Genomic DNA, 16,715 nt, shown 5'->3' with positions numbered 1-16,715 from the left:
ACAATCACGTGAGAGAAAGACCGCAAGTTCTTCATGCGTAAGGAGCAGCAGGCGATGCAGGGGCGGGGATGCATGCACACCATGCGGAAGTACAAGGAGAGCTGTGCTGGTTCCAAGTGCACCGATTTCCATCCACCTCCTGTTATGCAGTGGGCTGAAAACTGGAGAAACCTACTAACATCACACTGGTTTTAGGGTTGTTTTGAAGCAGCCAGAGCTTCAATGTAAATAACATATACTTGAAAAACCAAATTATAAAACAGATTAAAACGTAGCTACTCTGACCGAGGGCAGGAGAAGGGCGCAAAGACTGTCCTACCAAGAAGCTCCGTGTCACTTGCCTCTTCCTCTGTTCCTGTGGTGACCCCTTGGACACATCAGAAGAACAAGAGGGAGGTGGCAGGTGGCAGACTGAGTGGGTTCACGTTCTGGCCCTGGCCAAGGGCTCCTGGACTAGTCACTAAGCCTTATTATACCTCAGCTCACCCATGTGTACAGTGGGGATCATAAGCAGTAAGTACCTCTATTACATAGTGCTGTTGATTTTTAAAATGAGACAGTTCAATAAGGGCTAAGTCCAGTATCAGAGTCATAGAAATAACCCCAAAAATATTTGCTGCTGTTACTCCTGGAACCCAGAGCCTGTATCATAGCCTGTTCCTAAGTCTGGGATGCACTTGCGGGTGTCCATCAAGGTCAAGGTCAGTCTCTATCATTGTGTTGGTAGAAAATACCCTGGGCCACGTTCTTGGGCTCCAGAATGTGCAGTTCCACATATCCTCTGCACAGGACAGAAAAGGCAATATAATCATGATGTCTGCTGAACCAGCAAGTTCAATGGTTTGTTATTTTGTATTTTTCCTCACAGGCCTTTGCCCGGCAGTGAATATGTTGAGAAGACTCACGGATTGAGAAACCTGTGGCTCTTCCGCATCCTACCTTTGGGGTGATGCTTCTCCCCATTGTAGCACTGCTGAAATGTGGGGAGATGGAAGGTGTGGTTTTCTTTCGAGGCAAAGTGTCACTCAGATAGAGGCCTTCTTTATGCTGTTTTTTTCTTTCTTCCAGACTTCTAAAGTGCTTTAAATGCAAATGTAAAGCAAAATAGCAACACTTGACTCACTGAGGAAATGAAGAATTATGTATTTACAAAGAAGTTTTGGAATTTTAACAGTTATTATTATTATTATTATTATTATTATTATTATTATTCAACAACTTATTCTTGCATTCACTAACAGACTTTGGGTTAGCACCTAGTAATATAATAGACACTGGAAGAATGTATGACTGAACCTAGAACACGTTTTTAAAAATCTGCCTCTTACTTCTATACTGCCCACTACCCAAGGCCTCAGGACAACTTACAAATCGTTACGAGGGTGGCCACGTGTGCAGGAGAACTGCCAGTGGCCAGAGCAAGTAAACGGTTTCTTCCCTGGTCTGTCTGGAAAGTTCTGTGTGTTGGCCCAGATCCCATTGTGAGGAGGACAGGGAAGGGGGGAAGGAAGAGAAGGAGGAGGAGGAGCAAGTATCAGGGAGGTCTTTTGAAAGTGATAACAGTTCATGTTTATATATCAGTCACATACACACACTCCAAATCCACAGTTCTCATAAAAGGCATCCTTCTAGATTATTCTTACATTTAAAAAGATCTTGCGGCTGGGCGTGGTGGCTCATGTTTGTAATCACAGCATTTGGGAGGCGGAGACGGGAGGATTGAGGACAGCCTCAGCTACTTAGCGAGGCCCGAGGCCCTTCACAACTCAGTAAGACCCTGTTTCAAAAATATAAAAAGACTAAAAATATAGGGCTGGGAGTATAGCTCGGAGGTAGAATGCCCCTGGGTTCCATCCCCAGTATTGAAAAAAAAAAAAAAAAAAGAAAAAAAAAAAGATCTTGGCCAAGGCCATTTTACAGTAATTCCTTATATTTAAAAATCCTGCCGGGCGTGGTGGCGCACGCTTGTAATCCCCGCGCTTGGGAGGCAGAGATAGGAGGATCGTGCAGGTTCAAAGCCAGCCGTGTGCGCTGGCTTAGGAGACCCTGTTTCCAAATAAAAATGTAAAAATAGGTCTGGCAATGTAGCCCAGAGGTACAAGGGCTTCCAGGAACTCCAGTACCACCACCAAAAAAAAAAAAAAAAAAAAAAAAAAATCCTCCAGTTGACTTTTTTTTTTTTTTTTTCAGATTCTTTATGGAGAGATTTTTGTCAACTTGAAACCTACTCAAAGTTTTTCTTGGCCTCCTCCCCTAAGTGTGTTCAATGGTAAAGTGATTTCCTAATTAAAGATTCTTTAGGTTTTGATCATTTAAATACTAAGCTTGGGATTCTGAAATACATAAAAATGAATGCATGCCAATTATGACAAACGCATGTTAAGTTTACAATCATCTGCTTATACTAGCTAATATTTACTGAGAGCTTACTGAGCTAGGTTTAATGCTTTATACAGATGATCTCATTTAGTGCTTATAATAATCCTGTGAGGTAGGTACAGTATCCTTATTTTACAAATGAAAAATCAGTGGTGTAGAAAGGTCAAATAAACTTGCTCAAAGTCACACAGCTCGAAAGTGGCAGAGTTGGATTCATGTCCAGGGAGTCCTGTATGTGTGTATGTTACCAGAGATTGAATCCCATGGCATTCTACCTCTGAGCCACACTCTCAACCCCTATTTTAGTTTTTATTTTAAACAAAGTCTCACTAGATTGAAACAGAGTCTCACTGTTTATGAGTCTGTCCTCTAACCTGTGAAACTCCTGTCTCAGCCTCCCAAGTCCTGGGATTATAGGCATACACCAATCACACCTAGATTGATAGTTCACATTTTGATTATAAAACTTTGCAGTTTGTTCAATTAATGATGGTTATATTTTTAAAAATTATATCAGAAAAAATAACACTTCAATCATGTTCCCACTATTAACAAATGTCACAAATTCTGAAATTAAAAACTTCCCAATATATTATAATTGTAGCTTAATAAAACAGAAATGAAAACAGTCTAACAGACAATTGAGCAGAAAACAGCAGGATTGAAAACTGATTGCTTTGTATCAGAGGTGCCTTTCACGCTGAGTGAAGCTATTAGTAAGATAAACATCAAATAACTGAAGATATTTGGTTCTTCCTGTCTCCTAGCGCATCCTTGGATACATCACTTATTCCACCCACCATTCTATCAACTCAGCTTTCTATTAGCCCAGGCGGCAGTAATCCAAGGTAGTGAGGAGACGAATCTTCACCAAAACTTAATATATAGTAAAGAGACCTTGAAGAAGTGCAAGGATTTATAACAAATCAGATATTCCACACTTTGAGGAGAAGGTGGCCAAATAGCTGAAATAGAGACTCAGGCTTTTTTTTTTTTTCCCCCAGTACTGGGAATGGAACCCAGGGGCTTTCTACCTCTGACCTATAGATGGCCCCAGCCCTAATTTTTTAGTCTGTTTATTTTTGAAACAGGGTATTTTTTTGTTTGTTTGTTTTGTATTTTTGTTGTTGTTTTGTTAGGTGGTACTGGGGATGCAGCCCAGGGGCATTCTCTCTCCGAGATATACCCCCAGTCCTATTTTTTATTCTTTATTTTGAAACAAGGCCTCATGAAATTGCTGAAGGCCTCACTAAGTAGCTGAGGCTGGTAGTGAGGGGATGTAAACCTCAGTCTCCCAAGTACTGGGATTACAAGCGTGTGCCACCTTGCTTAACTTATTAGAAGATTTTTTGAATGGGCAAGCATTAATATGAACTTAAATGTACTAAAGATGTATTAGAGTAATATTTATTTAAAAATCTGATTCACCAAAACTGTTTATATATGGACTAAATACATTAACTACGATATGACCTTTGACAAGATACATAACTAGGCTAAGCCTCAGTTGCCTAAGTTTCAGTTGCCTAAATTATTTTTATTTTATGGAATTTTAAAGTGTTTAGCAAAAAATATTTTTTGGTACTGGAGATGGAACCCAGGGGCATTCTACCCACAGCCCTATTTTATTTCATTTTTAAATTTTGAATCAAGGTTTCTCTAAGTTCCTGAGGGCCTCACTATATTGCTGAGGCTAGTCTCAAACCTGCTCTCCTCCAGCCTCAGCCTCCTATTGGGATGATAGGTGTACACCACTATGCCTGGTACTTAGCAAATTCTGACATATAGCAAGGAATTGATGCCTATAACTATGATTTTGATGATGTATAACAACAGCATTTTGTGGCAACATCACAACTTCTAATACTTATAGATTTTATGGAAATACTTATTAGCAAAGCAAGAACTATGTTGCAGTGTTTTGTAATGGGAACTGAAACATGGAGATGGAAAATTTGCCAGTTGAGGATGATGGAGGTCTCAATACTTGGTAACAATCTTAGCACCTTTAGACATACTGACTGCCCCTAAAATTTTTTTTTTTTTTTAAGTAGAGGAGCATGCAACCTGGCTTTTAAAAAAAATCATTTGGGGGAAATTTGAAGAAGAGATTGCACACACGTAACTTCGTTATCCAGGTGAAATTCACACAGTCTAAAACACCAACCAGTCCCTAGTTACCTGTTGTTCCTGCTGTTGTTGCCGCCTGTGTTTCTTAGCTGGCAGAGGAGGAGGTGTGTCATTTAAAGGGGAAGGATCGACAGATGTAGCTATGACTTCGGGCCAAGGGGCTGATGGAGGTTGAGTGACAGGATGAGGAGAGAGGGTGGGAGGAAACAGAAATCCAGAACAGACAGATGCTCTTTGCTTTATAGGAGATAGAAAAGGTATACATGTGTCCATTTGAAATGAAAGGATAAGACAAAGGAAAGAAATTGACAGTGATTTTTCTGCTTTGTTATGTGTTAATCAAGAAGTCACAAATGATGGGGACCTTCTTTCAATTCAGAGCCTTGTTAAAATCCCACACCGCAAGCAACTTGAATCACTAGGAGATATTTTAGTTTACTAGTCTCAGCCACTCCCAAGAATGCCTTAAAAAGGTATAATATTCAAAAGTGCTCATATTACAAAGCAAAATCAAACCGGAAAGGTTACTCAAACCAACATTTTTAGAAAAGCTTTTTAATTTCTAAGAAATCTAGGCTGGATTAGAGTGCTAAGACACTGACCTCTTTTGTTTGGAGTTATCGCTCTTAGTGCCCACTCTGTACCATATATTTCATGGTTTCTAACATGGTAAGCGTCGAGCAGAACCCCCAAATCGGTATATGTTACAAACTCCGCATCACTGTGGCCCTCTGGCCAAACAGACATGTATCAGTCACACACACTTCATTTTGTCCATTTGCAAGTTAACCGCGGGTTAATTTTGACATGAGGAAAAGCAGTGAATGAATGAAATGTCATGCCAACACACCTCTGTGCTCTGTGGCTGGCTCACCGGCACAGCGGAGGCGGGCCCAGTGACAGCAGCGTCAGCGTCAGCAGGGAACTGAGTGGAAGGGGACAGAGTCGTGGAATTGCCACATGGCTCATTAATTTCATTTACACTGAGATAGCCCTAAAAGGAGGAATTCGGAAGTTAAACACAAAGAAAGCCAAAGCTGAGGCATGCGAGAGTATTAATGTTCCCAGCACGACGGAGTTAGCTGAGAGCGCACAGCCAGGTATCTGGGTATTATCAAACATTTCATTAAGGTGATAATCAGCAATTAAAATGGATTTATGGTGCTTAATCTTCCAAAATGGCATTCCAGACATCAAACATAATTTTTTTTCTGGTGAAATCATGATGAGCTTAAATAACCCAACACCTTCGATTTTTAAAATATCCAGAGGTACCAACGTTCATTCTGTGGATGGAATGAGATTGTCACTACACATACAATGAAAAGAATCACATCAAAAATCTGAGATATAAAATGCACAATGCAGTCAGTCACTCCCTAATTCAAGAGCCTTTTCCACAAACTCTCCCTCTTGGATTTCTCCTTCTTCTGTTTCCTGATGGGTTAGGGGATCAGTAAATTATAGATTATGGGCTGAGAGCTACTGGGTTTGTTGCTAAGAAGACATGCATAAAATGGCAATTTATTTGTAATGGAATTTAGCTTTGGGGCATCTCAACCACATGAGAATAAAAAAGACACTGTCTTCTCATTCAGGTGAGAACACACACACACACACACGCACGCATGCACGCACGCACGCCTTCAGGTAGAGTTATAACAGTATGGTGTTTCAATTCAAGGCAGTTTTCCCCAACCCTCAACTCTAGCTCCAGGACAGAGAATTTTTAGTTACTTTTGAGTTTTGAGTTCTGGCTTCAGCTTAGAGAAAATACCCATGAATCAAAATCTCTGGGAATCAAAACTCCTGAATTTATATTTGTGGAAAAGGCACTTGTAAATTTTCATGAAAATTAATTATACAAATCAACTATGATTTTTGCCATAGCAATAAACCAGTATGAAAAAAGAATAAGGCATATAAACTAACACTCTCTTTTAAAGGTGAAATTCATTTAAATTTGACACGCGAGTCCTTTCAAAAAGTAACTCCAAGAAAAGACATGATGTTGTGATGTGATGCTTTTGAAGCAAAAACCCCAAGCTGGAAGCCAAAGTTTCTACTGAGAAACTTATAATTATAGTAAAGTGGAGAAGGCTACAGTCGGACAGTTTATAAATTGGATGTAGCCAGGCATGGTGGTGCGTGCCTATAATCCCAGTACTTGGGAGGCTGAGATAGGAGGATGACAAGTTTAAAGATAGCCTCCAGAACATAGCAAGACTCTTAGCAATTCAGCGAGAAGCTGTTCCAAAATAAAAAATAAAATAAGGTTGGGGGGTTTAGCTTGGAGGTAAGCTGTTTCTGGGTTCAATCCCCAGCCCCACAAAAATAAATAAATAAATTGACTGTATCAAAAACTTACACTATATAAAGGTGCAGAGATACTGCATAAAATTTTATAAGGTGTTAACCTCCCATTGCATACAGGCCTATAATCACAGTACTTGGGAGGCTGAGATAGTAGGATGGAAGATTCATGGTCCGCCTCTCCAACTTAGAGAGGCCCTGTTTTCAAATAAAAAACAAAGTAGGGCTGGGGATTGTTCCCAGGGATCAATCTCCACCACCAAAATAAAATAAAAGTCTAAAAGCCAAGTATATTTTTGACAGCAAAATTTGCAGAGAAATAAAAAGATTACCTCATTAATAGAAAAGTAAAAAGTATATTCTATCGGGAGGTGAGAATTTAGAGCCCTTTTAATTCATTTGGATGCCACTAGTCATTAAAACCCAGTTTGTCTAGGCTAAACTCCAAATCTTCCCTCTTTTTTTTTTTTCTTCTTATGCTGGGAATTAATCCTAGGGTAATTCTATCTCTGAGCTATAACCTCAGCCCCTTTTAAAAATTCAAAACAGGGCCACACTAAGTTGCTGAGGGTTTCGCTAAGTTGCTAAGTCTAGACCTGAATTTATAATCTCCCTGTCTTGGCCTCCCAAGTTTTGTGCAGGCATAGGCCACCACGCCCAGCCAAATCTTCGCTCTTCCTCCTTCCTCCCTATCTATCCCAATAAAAGGGATCATCATCTACTTCGTTATTCAAGCTGGAATAAAGGCACCATTCTTGAGACTTTCATTTATTCAGGAAATAAATAAATATTTACTTGGCAAAAACTTTCATTTATGCTTCAAAAAATATATATACATATATATGTGTATATATATGTATATATATACTAACCCAACTAATTGTCCCTGTCTCTCTGCCCTTGCTCCAGTCCAAAGCCAGCACCTCCAGCCCACAGGGCTGCACTCCTCTCTACACAGGGTCCACTGCATCTCCTTACATTCCTTAGAACCCCTAGTCACTGAGCATCCTAGAGTGATTTTTAACAAATGGATATTGAATAATGTCACCTACTGCAAACTACTTGATGGCTTCCTCCTCACGTATGATGAGCTGCATTTCATTAGCATGACTCGTAAGACCACCCTCACCACCTTGACAGCATTGTCTCATCCAACTACACTCCATTCATAGCCACCCTGTGTTTACAAAACCTGCCAGTCCCATGTCCTAAATAGTGAACAGAAACTATGAAATGGAGTGATTTGACAGTGCTGCTGTAGAAATATTTTTTAAAACGCTTCCAAAGAACACATTGCATTAAACTATTATTGTGATGAGTATTTCATTTCAAATACCTACATGCAAGAAGATATTTTATATGTAAAAATGTCTAATTTTGCTGTCTTTTTTATAAGCAACTTGAAAATAAAAGTTCTTTTGATTATGTAAATGTTATCTCAAAGCAAGCCTTAGCTTATAAATTGAAGAAAACATAAACATAAAGAAAATTTTTCTTATTATATTTTTCCAAAGCAGAGTCAAAATAGTCTAGCAATGAAGCAGTGCAGTTCTATAAGAGGAAATCTGGGGGGAAATGGTGCCGGGGACCAGGGGATGATGGATAAAAGATATTCAGAGCTTAACATAAATAAGAGTTCCCAATTTAGGGGAGAAAGTCGCAGAAAACACATTGGAGGGAAAAAAGAGAGAGGAAATAAATCAGGCTATCTTGTTATATGTTTTGGGGAACTTTCATGGGAAGACTCAGGAGAAAAATAAAGTAAAAGAGAGGAAGGAGTGAAAAAGGAGATTGTAATGCCGGGTGTGGGGGCGCACGCTTGTAATCCCAGCATTCAGGAGGCTGAGACAGGAGGATCACGGTTCACGGCCAGCCTCAGCTACTTAGTGAGGCCCTTTGCAACTCAGTGAGACCCTGTTTCAAAATAAAGAATAAAAAAATAGGGCTGAGGGTGTAGCTCGGAGGTAGAATACCCCTGGGTTCTATCCCCAGTACCACATACACACACAAAAAAAGAGATTATAGAAAGGAAAGAAGAGAAGGTAAGACTTGGTTTAGAGCCAAATGTTTTTAAAGCTCCAGGCTACCCTACAACTCACTGTTGAGCAACACACACACACACACACACACACACACACACACACACGGCATGTGGATTAGACATAAAGGTAATCCCTGTACTTCTCAACAGGAAAGACATCAAAGCGTTGCATGCTTGTATTAAGTCACTTAAGTTAATGCTTTTTACTATTCGGTTAGTCATACAAAACCAAAGTACATCTCCTGACTAGTAAGGTCATGAGTGGACATGTAAAATAATGACTTACCTCTTTCAGAGTATTGGGGTTAACAGGAAACCCTTTCCCCCCAGAAAGGCTGGAGTACTTCTTTTCCAAATTGCAAAGGTTCTCCTTTTCCTGAAACAACATGAAATCATGAATCTATTGGTCAGCCTTGGATACACCGAGAAGCACAGGGTCTTTGTTTTAGAGACAAAGAGCAGAATTTCTGCATGCTTCTTTCTATCTCCTCTCCTCATATCTAGTTCAAAACTTCACTTTGTATAAATCTCACCTGCTAGCTGATATAATATTGTTTTCAAACATATTTAGCTATATAACTTTTCATTCAAGTTAAATTCTATAGAGTGACTATTAAAGAAGAAAAGATCTGGGCATGATGATGTATGCCTGTAATCCAAATACTTAGGAGGCTGAGACAGTTCCAGTTGCTTCATATTCTTGTCAGCACTTGAAATTTTCACTTTTAAGCTAATATTAATCACTCTGGGTGGTATAAGCGGAAATCACATTATTGTTTTAATTTGTATTTCCTCTATGACTAATGATGAGTATTTTTCCATATGACTTCTTAGCCCTTCACATATATTCTTTTGGGGCATATCTATTCAAGACTTTTGCTTGCCTTTTAAAAGTTGGATTGATGTTAATTCGTTATTTCTGAGTCATAAGAAAGTCAACAAATACTAGATACAAGTCTCTGTCATTTCCTGTAAGAAATCTTTGCTTGCAGGGGTATGGTGGCACATGTCTGTAATCCCAGTACCTAGGAGGCTGAGATAGGAGGACTGCAGGTTTGAAGACAGCATGCAGTAACTTAGTGAGACTGTTTAAAAATAAAAAATAAAACAGGGCCGGGGAGGGGGGGCGTAGCTCAGAGGTTTAAAACCAAAGCCTGCACGCATGCGTACACACAAAATGGAATCTTGGTTACCCAAGGATACGAAGGTATATTTGCAGATTTAGATTTTGATCTAAATTTTTTATAATTTTAGTGTTTTTAGTTCTATGATCTGTCTTGAATTAATTTATATATGTGGTGCTGATGTTTATTTTTTCCCATGGTGACTCAGCTGACTCAGCACGATCACTTTCTCTATTGAACTGTCATGAAACCTTGTAAAAAGTAGATAGACGCCGGGCGTGGTGGCACACGCTTGTAATCCCCGCGCTTGGGAAGCTGAGACAGGAGGATCACGCAGGTTCGAAGCCAGCCTCAGCTACTTAGTGAGGCTCTCAGCAACTTAATGATACCGTTTCCAAATAAAATTATAAAATGGGTCTGGGAGTGTAGCCCGGAGGTAGAAAGCCTCTGGGTTCCACCCCCAGTACCACCAAAAAAAAAAAAAAGTTAATAGACAGTATATGGCTGTATTTATGGACTCTTCATTCAGTTCCATTGGTATGTCTATTGGATTCCAGTACAATGCTGTCTTTTTTTTTCCTCCCGGTACTGGGGATGGAACGTAGGGGCATTCTACCTCCGAGCTACCCCCCCAGTCCTATTTTTTATTCTTTATTTTGAAGCAGGGTCTCACTGAATCACAAAGGGCCTCCCTAAGTAGCTGAGGCTGTGTGTGAACCACGATCCTCCTGTCTCAACCTCCCAAATGCTAGGATTACAAATGTGCACCACCATGCCGACTTTGCTGTCTTAATTACTATAGCTTTATGGTAAACTTTAAAATCAGATAGTATGAATCTTCCAACTTGGTTTTTCTTGTTCAAAGTTTGGTTATTGTAGGCTCTTCACATTTTGATATACAGCAGTCAATTATTGTTATTTGTGCTAGTATGTCCTAGAGTATTGACACAAACACTAAATTAATGAACATTGAACCACTGCTCCTGAGGAAGTCCAGGGAGGGGTTCCTATGAGCCTCTGGTCATGTCTGCACCAAGTGACCAATATACAACTTTGTCTTACATGTGTATCTGTTGGAACACACTTTACCTAATGTATATTCTTGATCCATTAACATAAAACAGACAGTCAACAGCATTCTACGTCCTGCCTAAAGGAAGCTTATCTAATACATGTATTTTCTTCATTAGACACATCATAGCCTTCTTGCCCTTCCTTAGGAACACTGACAGCAGCTTAGCACTATGCTTGGGAATCATTTTACACAGCAAAATTACCAACAAAAAACACAAAAATGAGAAAGTGCAATATTGAACTTTCCATAAGAAGGACACATGTGATTCTTGTTTTTGTTTTGTTTTGCAGTGCTGGGGATGAAACCCAGGGCCATTCTACCTCCGAGCTACACCCCAGCCCTATTTTTTATTCTTTATTTTAAATGGTCTTACTGAGTTGCAAATGGTCTCACTAAGTAGCTGAGGCTGTCTGCGAACCGCGATCCTCCTGTCTCAGCCTCCCAAATGCTGGGATTACAAGAGTACGCCACCACGCCTAGCTTGACACATTTTGTGTGTGTGTGTGTGTGTGTGTGTGTGTGTGTCTGAAAATTGAATTCAGGCATTCTACCTTTAAGCTATATCCCCTGCTCTTTTTGTTTTATTTTTTATTTTGAAATAGGATTTCACTAGGTTGCTCAGAGTCTCACTAAGTTGCTGAGACAGGTTTTGAACTCATCATCTCCTGTCTCAGCCTCTCAAGTACTGAGATTACAGGCACGTGTCACCATCCCCGGCTAGAGAAACACTTATTTATAGTATGAGAGCTAAAACTCTAAAAAGGCAGAGTACTGCCTTGTTCAGCCTACTGAAAATGAGCACATTGAGTGAGTCTAAACTTGCACTACTCTGAGTACATCTGTGAATGACAGCAAAAGTGTCACAGTATTGATTGGGGTTACAAATACATTTCACCAAGAAGACAAAAATCACAAACACAGAATCCATGAATATTAGAATTGACTGTAAACTTTGATGCCAATTTGTCAATTGCTAAAAAAAAAAAAAAGTTTGTTGGGATTTTGATTGAGATTAAAATGTATCTATTGATCATTTTAAAAAACAAAAATTGTATACTTATGGATCACTTGTCCTACAATCAAATAGTACTTCACATATTTTTAATGAGGAAATACCATATCTGTGATTATGCTTGCTCATTTTAAAAAATCTATCACTTCGAGATTTTTAATCTCTTGGCTAAAATTTCAGCAACTACTTAAATACACACACTGCTAAATTAGGCCATGCTTTTGAATATTGTGAGCAAAAGCTAAAATGGTTGTAGGTAGGCTAATGCAACAGAATTTATCCACATCGAGTAGGGCAGATGATAGGGATGGAAAATACAACTCCATTCAGAGATTTCTAGGCGTTGAAGAAGCAGGAGGAAGGAGTGTGGAATCTATAGGATGCTTAGGTACCTCAACTGGACTCGCAACTCCATGAAAAGGACCAAAGAGGACTTTCTTGGCTTAAAAATGGCTAAGAAGGGAAAGTTCATTTCTTAGAGATGGGACCATAACATAGCCTCTTCTTTTAAGCCTTTATTCTGGACTTAATTTTCCTCCTGAACTCCATTCTAGTTCCATCTAATATCTTCATGATCTCAAATGTTATTTCCCTAGGTAGAGTCTGCACGCATGGTTCAGACTTGAGATCAGCTGCATAAACTATGTTTGGTGTGTTATTCCTGGAATTATACTAGGGACCATATTTGGAAGATAGGCTACAAGCTCTTTTTACTGTCTCTGGCTGAAGGGATCCCTTTACGTGCAGTTGCTTTAGGTGTTGAGACAGAGACACAACCCATTTGGTGAGGATGATTTTGCCAAACCACATGAAGGGTCTAAAAATCCAATTTAGTAAAAGTAATTCCTATGTAATCTTTGTCAGGAAGACCCACATCCTAATAATGGTGAGTGCAGAGCACCAAAGTAGCTCAGCCAAAATATATGACAGTAGGAAAAGGGCATTTTTCCATTAAAGCTACTCTACTTTGGTGTTACAAGATACTTTAACTATTTGATTAAAATGTTATTTTTATAAAACAGAAAAACAAAAAGAAGTACAGATCTTTTTCATGGATGTTAAAAATAGCGACAAAGACAAAATGTACACAAAAGTCCCCTTCAAATGATGAAGGCGTTCACTTTTAAATGGGCTTTTCTTTGATAGATGCAGCCTCAGTAGAAAGTTGTCTTTTCTTACAATCGGTACTGAACAGGAGAGACTTACTCTTTGTAGCATCATCATTAAGTTATTCTTCTCTTTCTCAAACCGGTCGTGTTCTCTCTGAGCCTGCTGAACGATGTGACTGGCTTGCTTCTTCAGTGCAGAAATTTTTTCCTGGAGAAAAAGAAAAGATGATCACAGAAAAAAAATAAAAGCACATTACATATTCAGAGTTTGCTTGTCTGCCCTGGGAAAGGGAGAAAAGGCTTTTATGACAATAGTAACAGTGGCCACATTTCAGTTGTGGTGGACAGTCATGATTGTTCATTTATTTTTTTTTAATTGTTTATTTTTTTGTGTGTTGTACTTGGGGGGACAGAACTCGGAGTGTGATATCACTGAGCTATATCCCCAACTCTTTTTTATTTTGAGACAGAGTCTTGTAAAGTTTTCTAGACTATCCCTGAACTTGGGATCCCCCTGCCTTGGCCTCCCCAGTTGCTGGGATGGGGCGAGTACTGTCACTCCAGGTTGGGCAGTCCTTATTACCCAGAGACTGGAAGACTTTTAGTTTGGCATGCCAACCTCAACACTTTTCTTTACTTAAGGCCAAAACAGTTTGAGTGATTTAAATTCTATTCTGAAGAGCCTGAGAGTCAACAGAAAATCTTGTTTTAGACTATTAGTGAATTTTTTCTTCTTCTTCTTTTTTTTTTTTTTTTTTTTTTTTTGGTGGTACTGGGGTTCCTGGAAGCCCTTCTACCTCCCAAACCTATTTTTATATTTTTATTTGGAAACGGGGTCTCTTTCGCCAGTGCGGCTGGCTTTGAACCTATGCAATCCTCCTGTCTCCGCCTCCCAAGCGTGGGGATTGCAAGCATGCGCCACCACGTCCGGCCTATCAGTGAATTTTTGACATCATTTTGGGAGATGTCTGATGGGGAAAAGAAACAATGAATTTCTTATTTAAACTGAGAGTTTAAGAGGTAAATTTCTATTTTTATTTAATTAATTTTTTTGCAGTACTGGAGATGGAACTCAGGGGCATTCTACCTCTGAGTGACATCGCAGCCCTATTTTTTATTTTTTTATTTTGAAATAGGGTCTCACTGACTTGCAAAGAGCCTCACTAACTAGTTGAGGCAGTCCGTGAACTGCGATCCTCCTGTCTCAGCCTCTCAAATGCTGGGATTACAAGCGTGTGCCACCACACTTGGCAAGAAGTAAATTTCTCTGGTTCCTTATCCCCTCCCCTCAGTTTTACCCTTGAATTTGAGCAGGTTAGTACACAGTTCTGAGGTGGGGATTCTAAATTCTAGAACAAAAGCTCAATTCTGGGATGGACATCTAGGTGCTAGGAGTTGGGTAGTCAGTAACAATACGCATGACAGTCTACTGAACTGTTTTTTTTTCTTTTTTTTTTTTTGGTACTAGAGGTTGAACCCAGGGGTATTCTATCTCTGAGCCACACAACCAGCCCTTTATTTTTTAAAATTTTTATTTTGAATCAGGGTCTCATGAAGTTTCTACGGCTGGCCTTGAACCTGTGATTCTCCTGTCTCAGCCTCCCAAGTAATGGCATTACAGATATGAGCCACCATGCTCAGCTTCTGAACTGTTTCTAGTGGCAAATAAGCTCATGGAATTATTCTGAATCTAATTACTGTGCTTGCAAAAAGGAAGCACTTTAAAACAAATGCCTGAATTCCTTATTTTCCTATGACTTGGTTTTCACATAAATTTAAAAACATGGATATTATTCATAAACATATCTCGAATATTATGTAACAATGACTATAACATATCCAGAGTTCCCTAGTTTGGAACATCCTCTGTCATATGGCAGACTCCATAAGATGCCAAATGTGATGTGATCAAATACCCAAAGGTACTCAGATACAAAGGCAGACAGACACACAGCAAAGCTGCATAAATGACCAGCACTGTCACAAAGTAAGGATTTTTACTTTGATTCTCCACATTAAATACCACCTGGCAAAGGTACCTTTCTGGTGACGATGTTCCGTTGGTATTCAGCCACTTCACGCAGGAGCTGTTGGGTCAAATTTTCCTTTTCCTCGTCCAGACGACTCTCGTGTTCCAACTGCTGAAATTCTAGGTCCTCAAAGTGTTTGCTTTCAACATCCAAGAGGTCAGCATCCTTTGGAGAAAGGAATGAAAACAAGATACACCGGGATGGCAGCAACCTCCTCAGTGTGAAGGAGCAGTAATGAAAAGCAGCCATCCCGACATTTGTCAGTTACAGCACTGACCAGGGGGAGCGTGTGATGATCTCTCTTTTGGAGTTAAACTCAGAGCAGTGTCTGTGACAGTGAATGGGAGGGGGCACTGCTGCTCTGTGCATGTAGAAATTCTTGCTTTAAAGCTAGTCAGTGGCTTTAGAATGGATAGCCAAGTATGAAAAGAATTCAGCCAATGTTATCTGTAGACCAAAATTGAGATATAGTTTCTTAAGAAAATTTTTCTTCTCCACTATTTTTATATAAAATTTTATTCAATTTTTATGAGTATAGAGATTCAGTGATTCAAAAGTTAGATACATACAGAGCTGACAGGGATACATATATTCCAAATGATATGAAATATAATCCACTGGGATGTGAGGAGAAAATATTAGACCCTCCTTACACTTATGTATAGTTTTTATTTTCTTTTAAAATTTCTGAATATTGTCTAATGTACATACCAAGAGAGTAGTATGTGTACATAATTTTAAATTTATATTCTTTGACCATGCATGCAATAAATAAATGTATAACATAATGTGTTATATACCTATATATACCATATGTACATATACTTATATATGATATGCCTGCTCAAATAATTTGACTAAAGGGATAATCAATAAAAAGTACTTGGATATGGACTCTGGGTGATGATTTACTATATGTTTGGCAGTTGTAATCTTGTACCATTCTTATGTGGGATATTATAGCAGAGAAGGCTATGCTTCTGTGGGCAGGGATCTAAGGGAAATCTCTGTATCTTCTCAATTTCCTGTAAACCTAAAACTGCCAAAAAAAAAAAAAAAGCAAAAGCAATGTCAATTAAAAGAATTTGGATGTTGAGGTCTTTAGAGAAGGCTTTCATGACTCCATTAAAATTATTTACAAATATTTTTACTGGAAAGAATAGAACCAAAGTTTTCATCAGGCATAAGGGGTAACTCAAAAAGATAAGTACCACTGCTCTGAGAATAATCTTGAGAAAACTTAAGGAAGATAAGAAATCACGAAAATCTATGGTCCAGAACAAGCATTCTCCAGCCTAGGAGACACTTTTAAGATAGGAATGTCTTTGTATATCTGCATTCGTGCAGGGGTAGGTAGGTACACAATGTATTAATTATTCTCTGATTTTAAAAACATAATCTTGTGGTTTTTTGTTTTAAAAGAGGCTCCGCTTAATTTTGGAGCTTCTGACAGAATTATAAGTATGATATATGTAGAAATTTTTAAAAATAAAATGATCTAT

The 16,715-nt window shown here is 39.0% G+C and overlaps 1 protein-coding gene across 3 annotated transcripts in view; it reads right to left on the bottom strand.

Annotated features, from left to right (window-relative positions):
• The window catches only part of PHLDB2 (pleckstrin homology like domain family B member 2), a gene marked incomplete at both ends in the record, with an annotated part of 135,671 nt that overhangs the window by 19,391 nt on the left and 99,565 nt on the right, over positions 1–16,715 (bottom strand). For 2 of the 3 annotated variants that reach the window (XM_080696141.1, XM_080696142.1), the window contains 5 exons: positions 940–1,080; positions 5,360–5,503; positions 9,150–9,239; positions 13,281–13,391; positions 15,223–15,378. In XM_080696141.1, the coding sequence (XP_080552267.1) occupies positions 940–1,080; positions 5,360–5,503; positions 9,150–9,239; positions 13,281–13,391; positions 15,223–15,378 (642 nt within the window). Of the gene's footprint in view, positions 1–939; positions 1,081–4,560; positions 4,747–5,359; positions 5,504–9,149; positions 9,240–13,280; positions 13,392–15,222; positions 15,379–16,715 lie in introns of all 3 variants that reach the window. The other variant, XM_080696140.1, reaches the window with a different exon arrangement.

The sequence above is a fragment of the Muscardinus avellanarius genome (assembly GCF_963383645.1).
Source record: "Muscardinus avellanarius genome assembly, chromosome: 5".
NCBI classification, from domain to species: domain Eukaryota; kingdom Metazoa; phylum Chordata; class Mammalia; order Rodentia; family Gliridae; genus Muscardinus; species Muscardinus avellanarius.
Note: the sequence above shows the minus strand (reverse complement) of the source record. Positions and strands in the feature narration are given on the sequence as shown.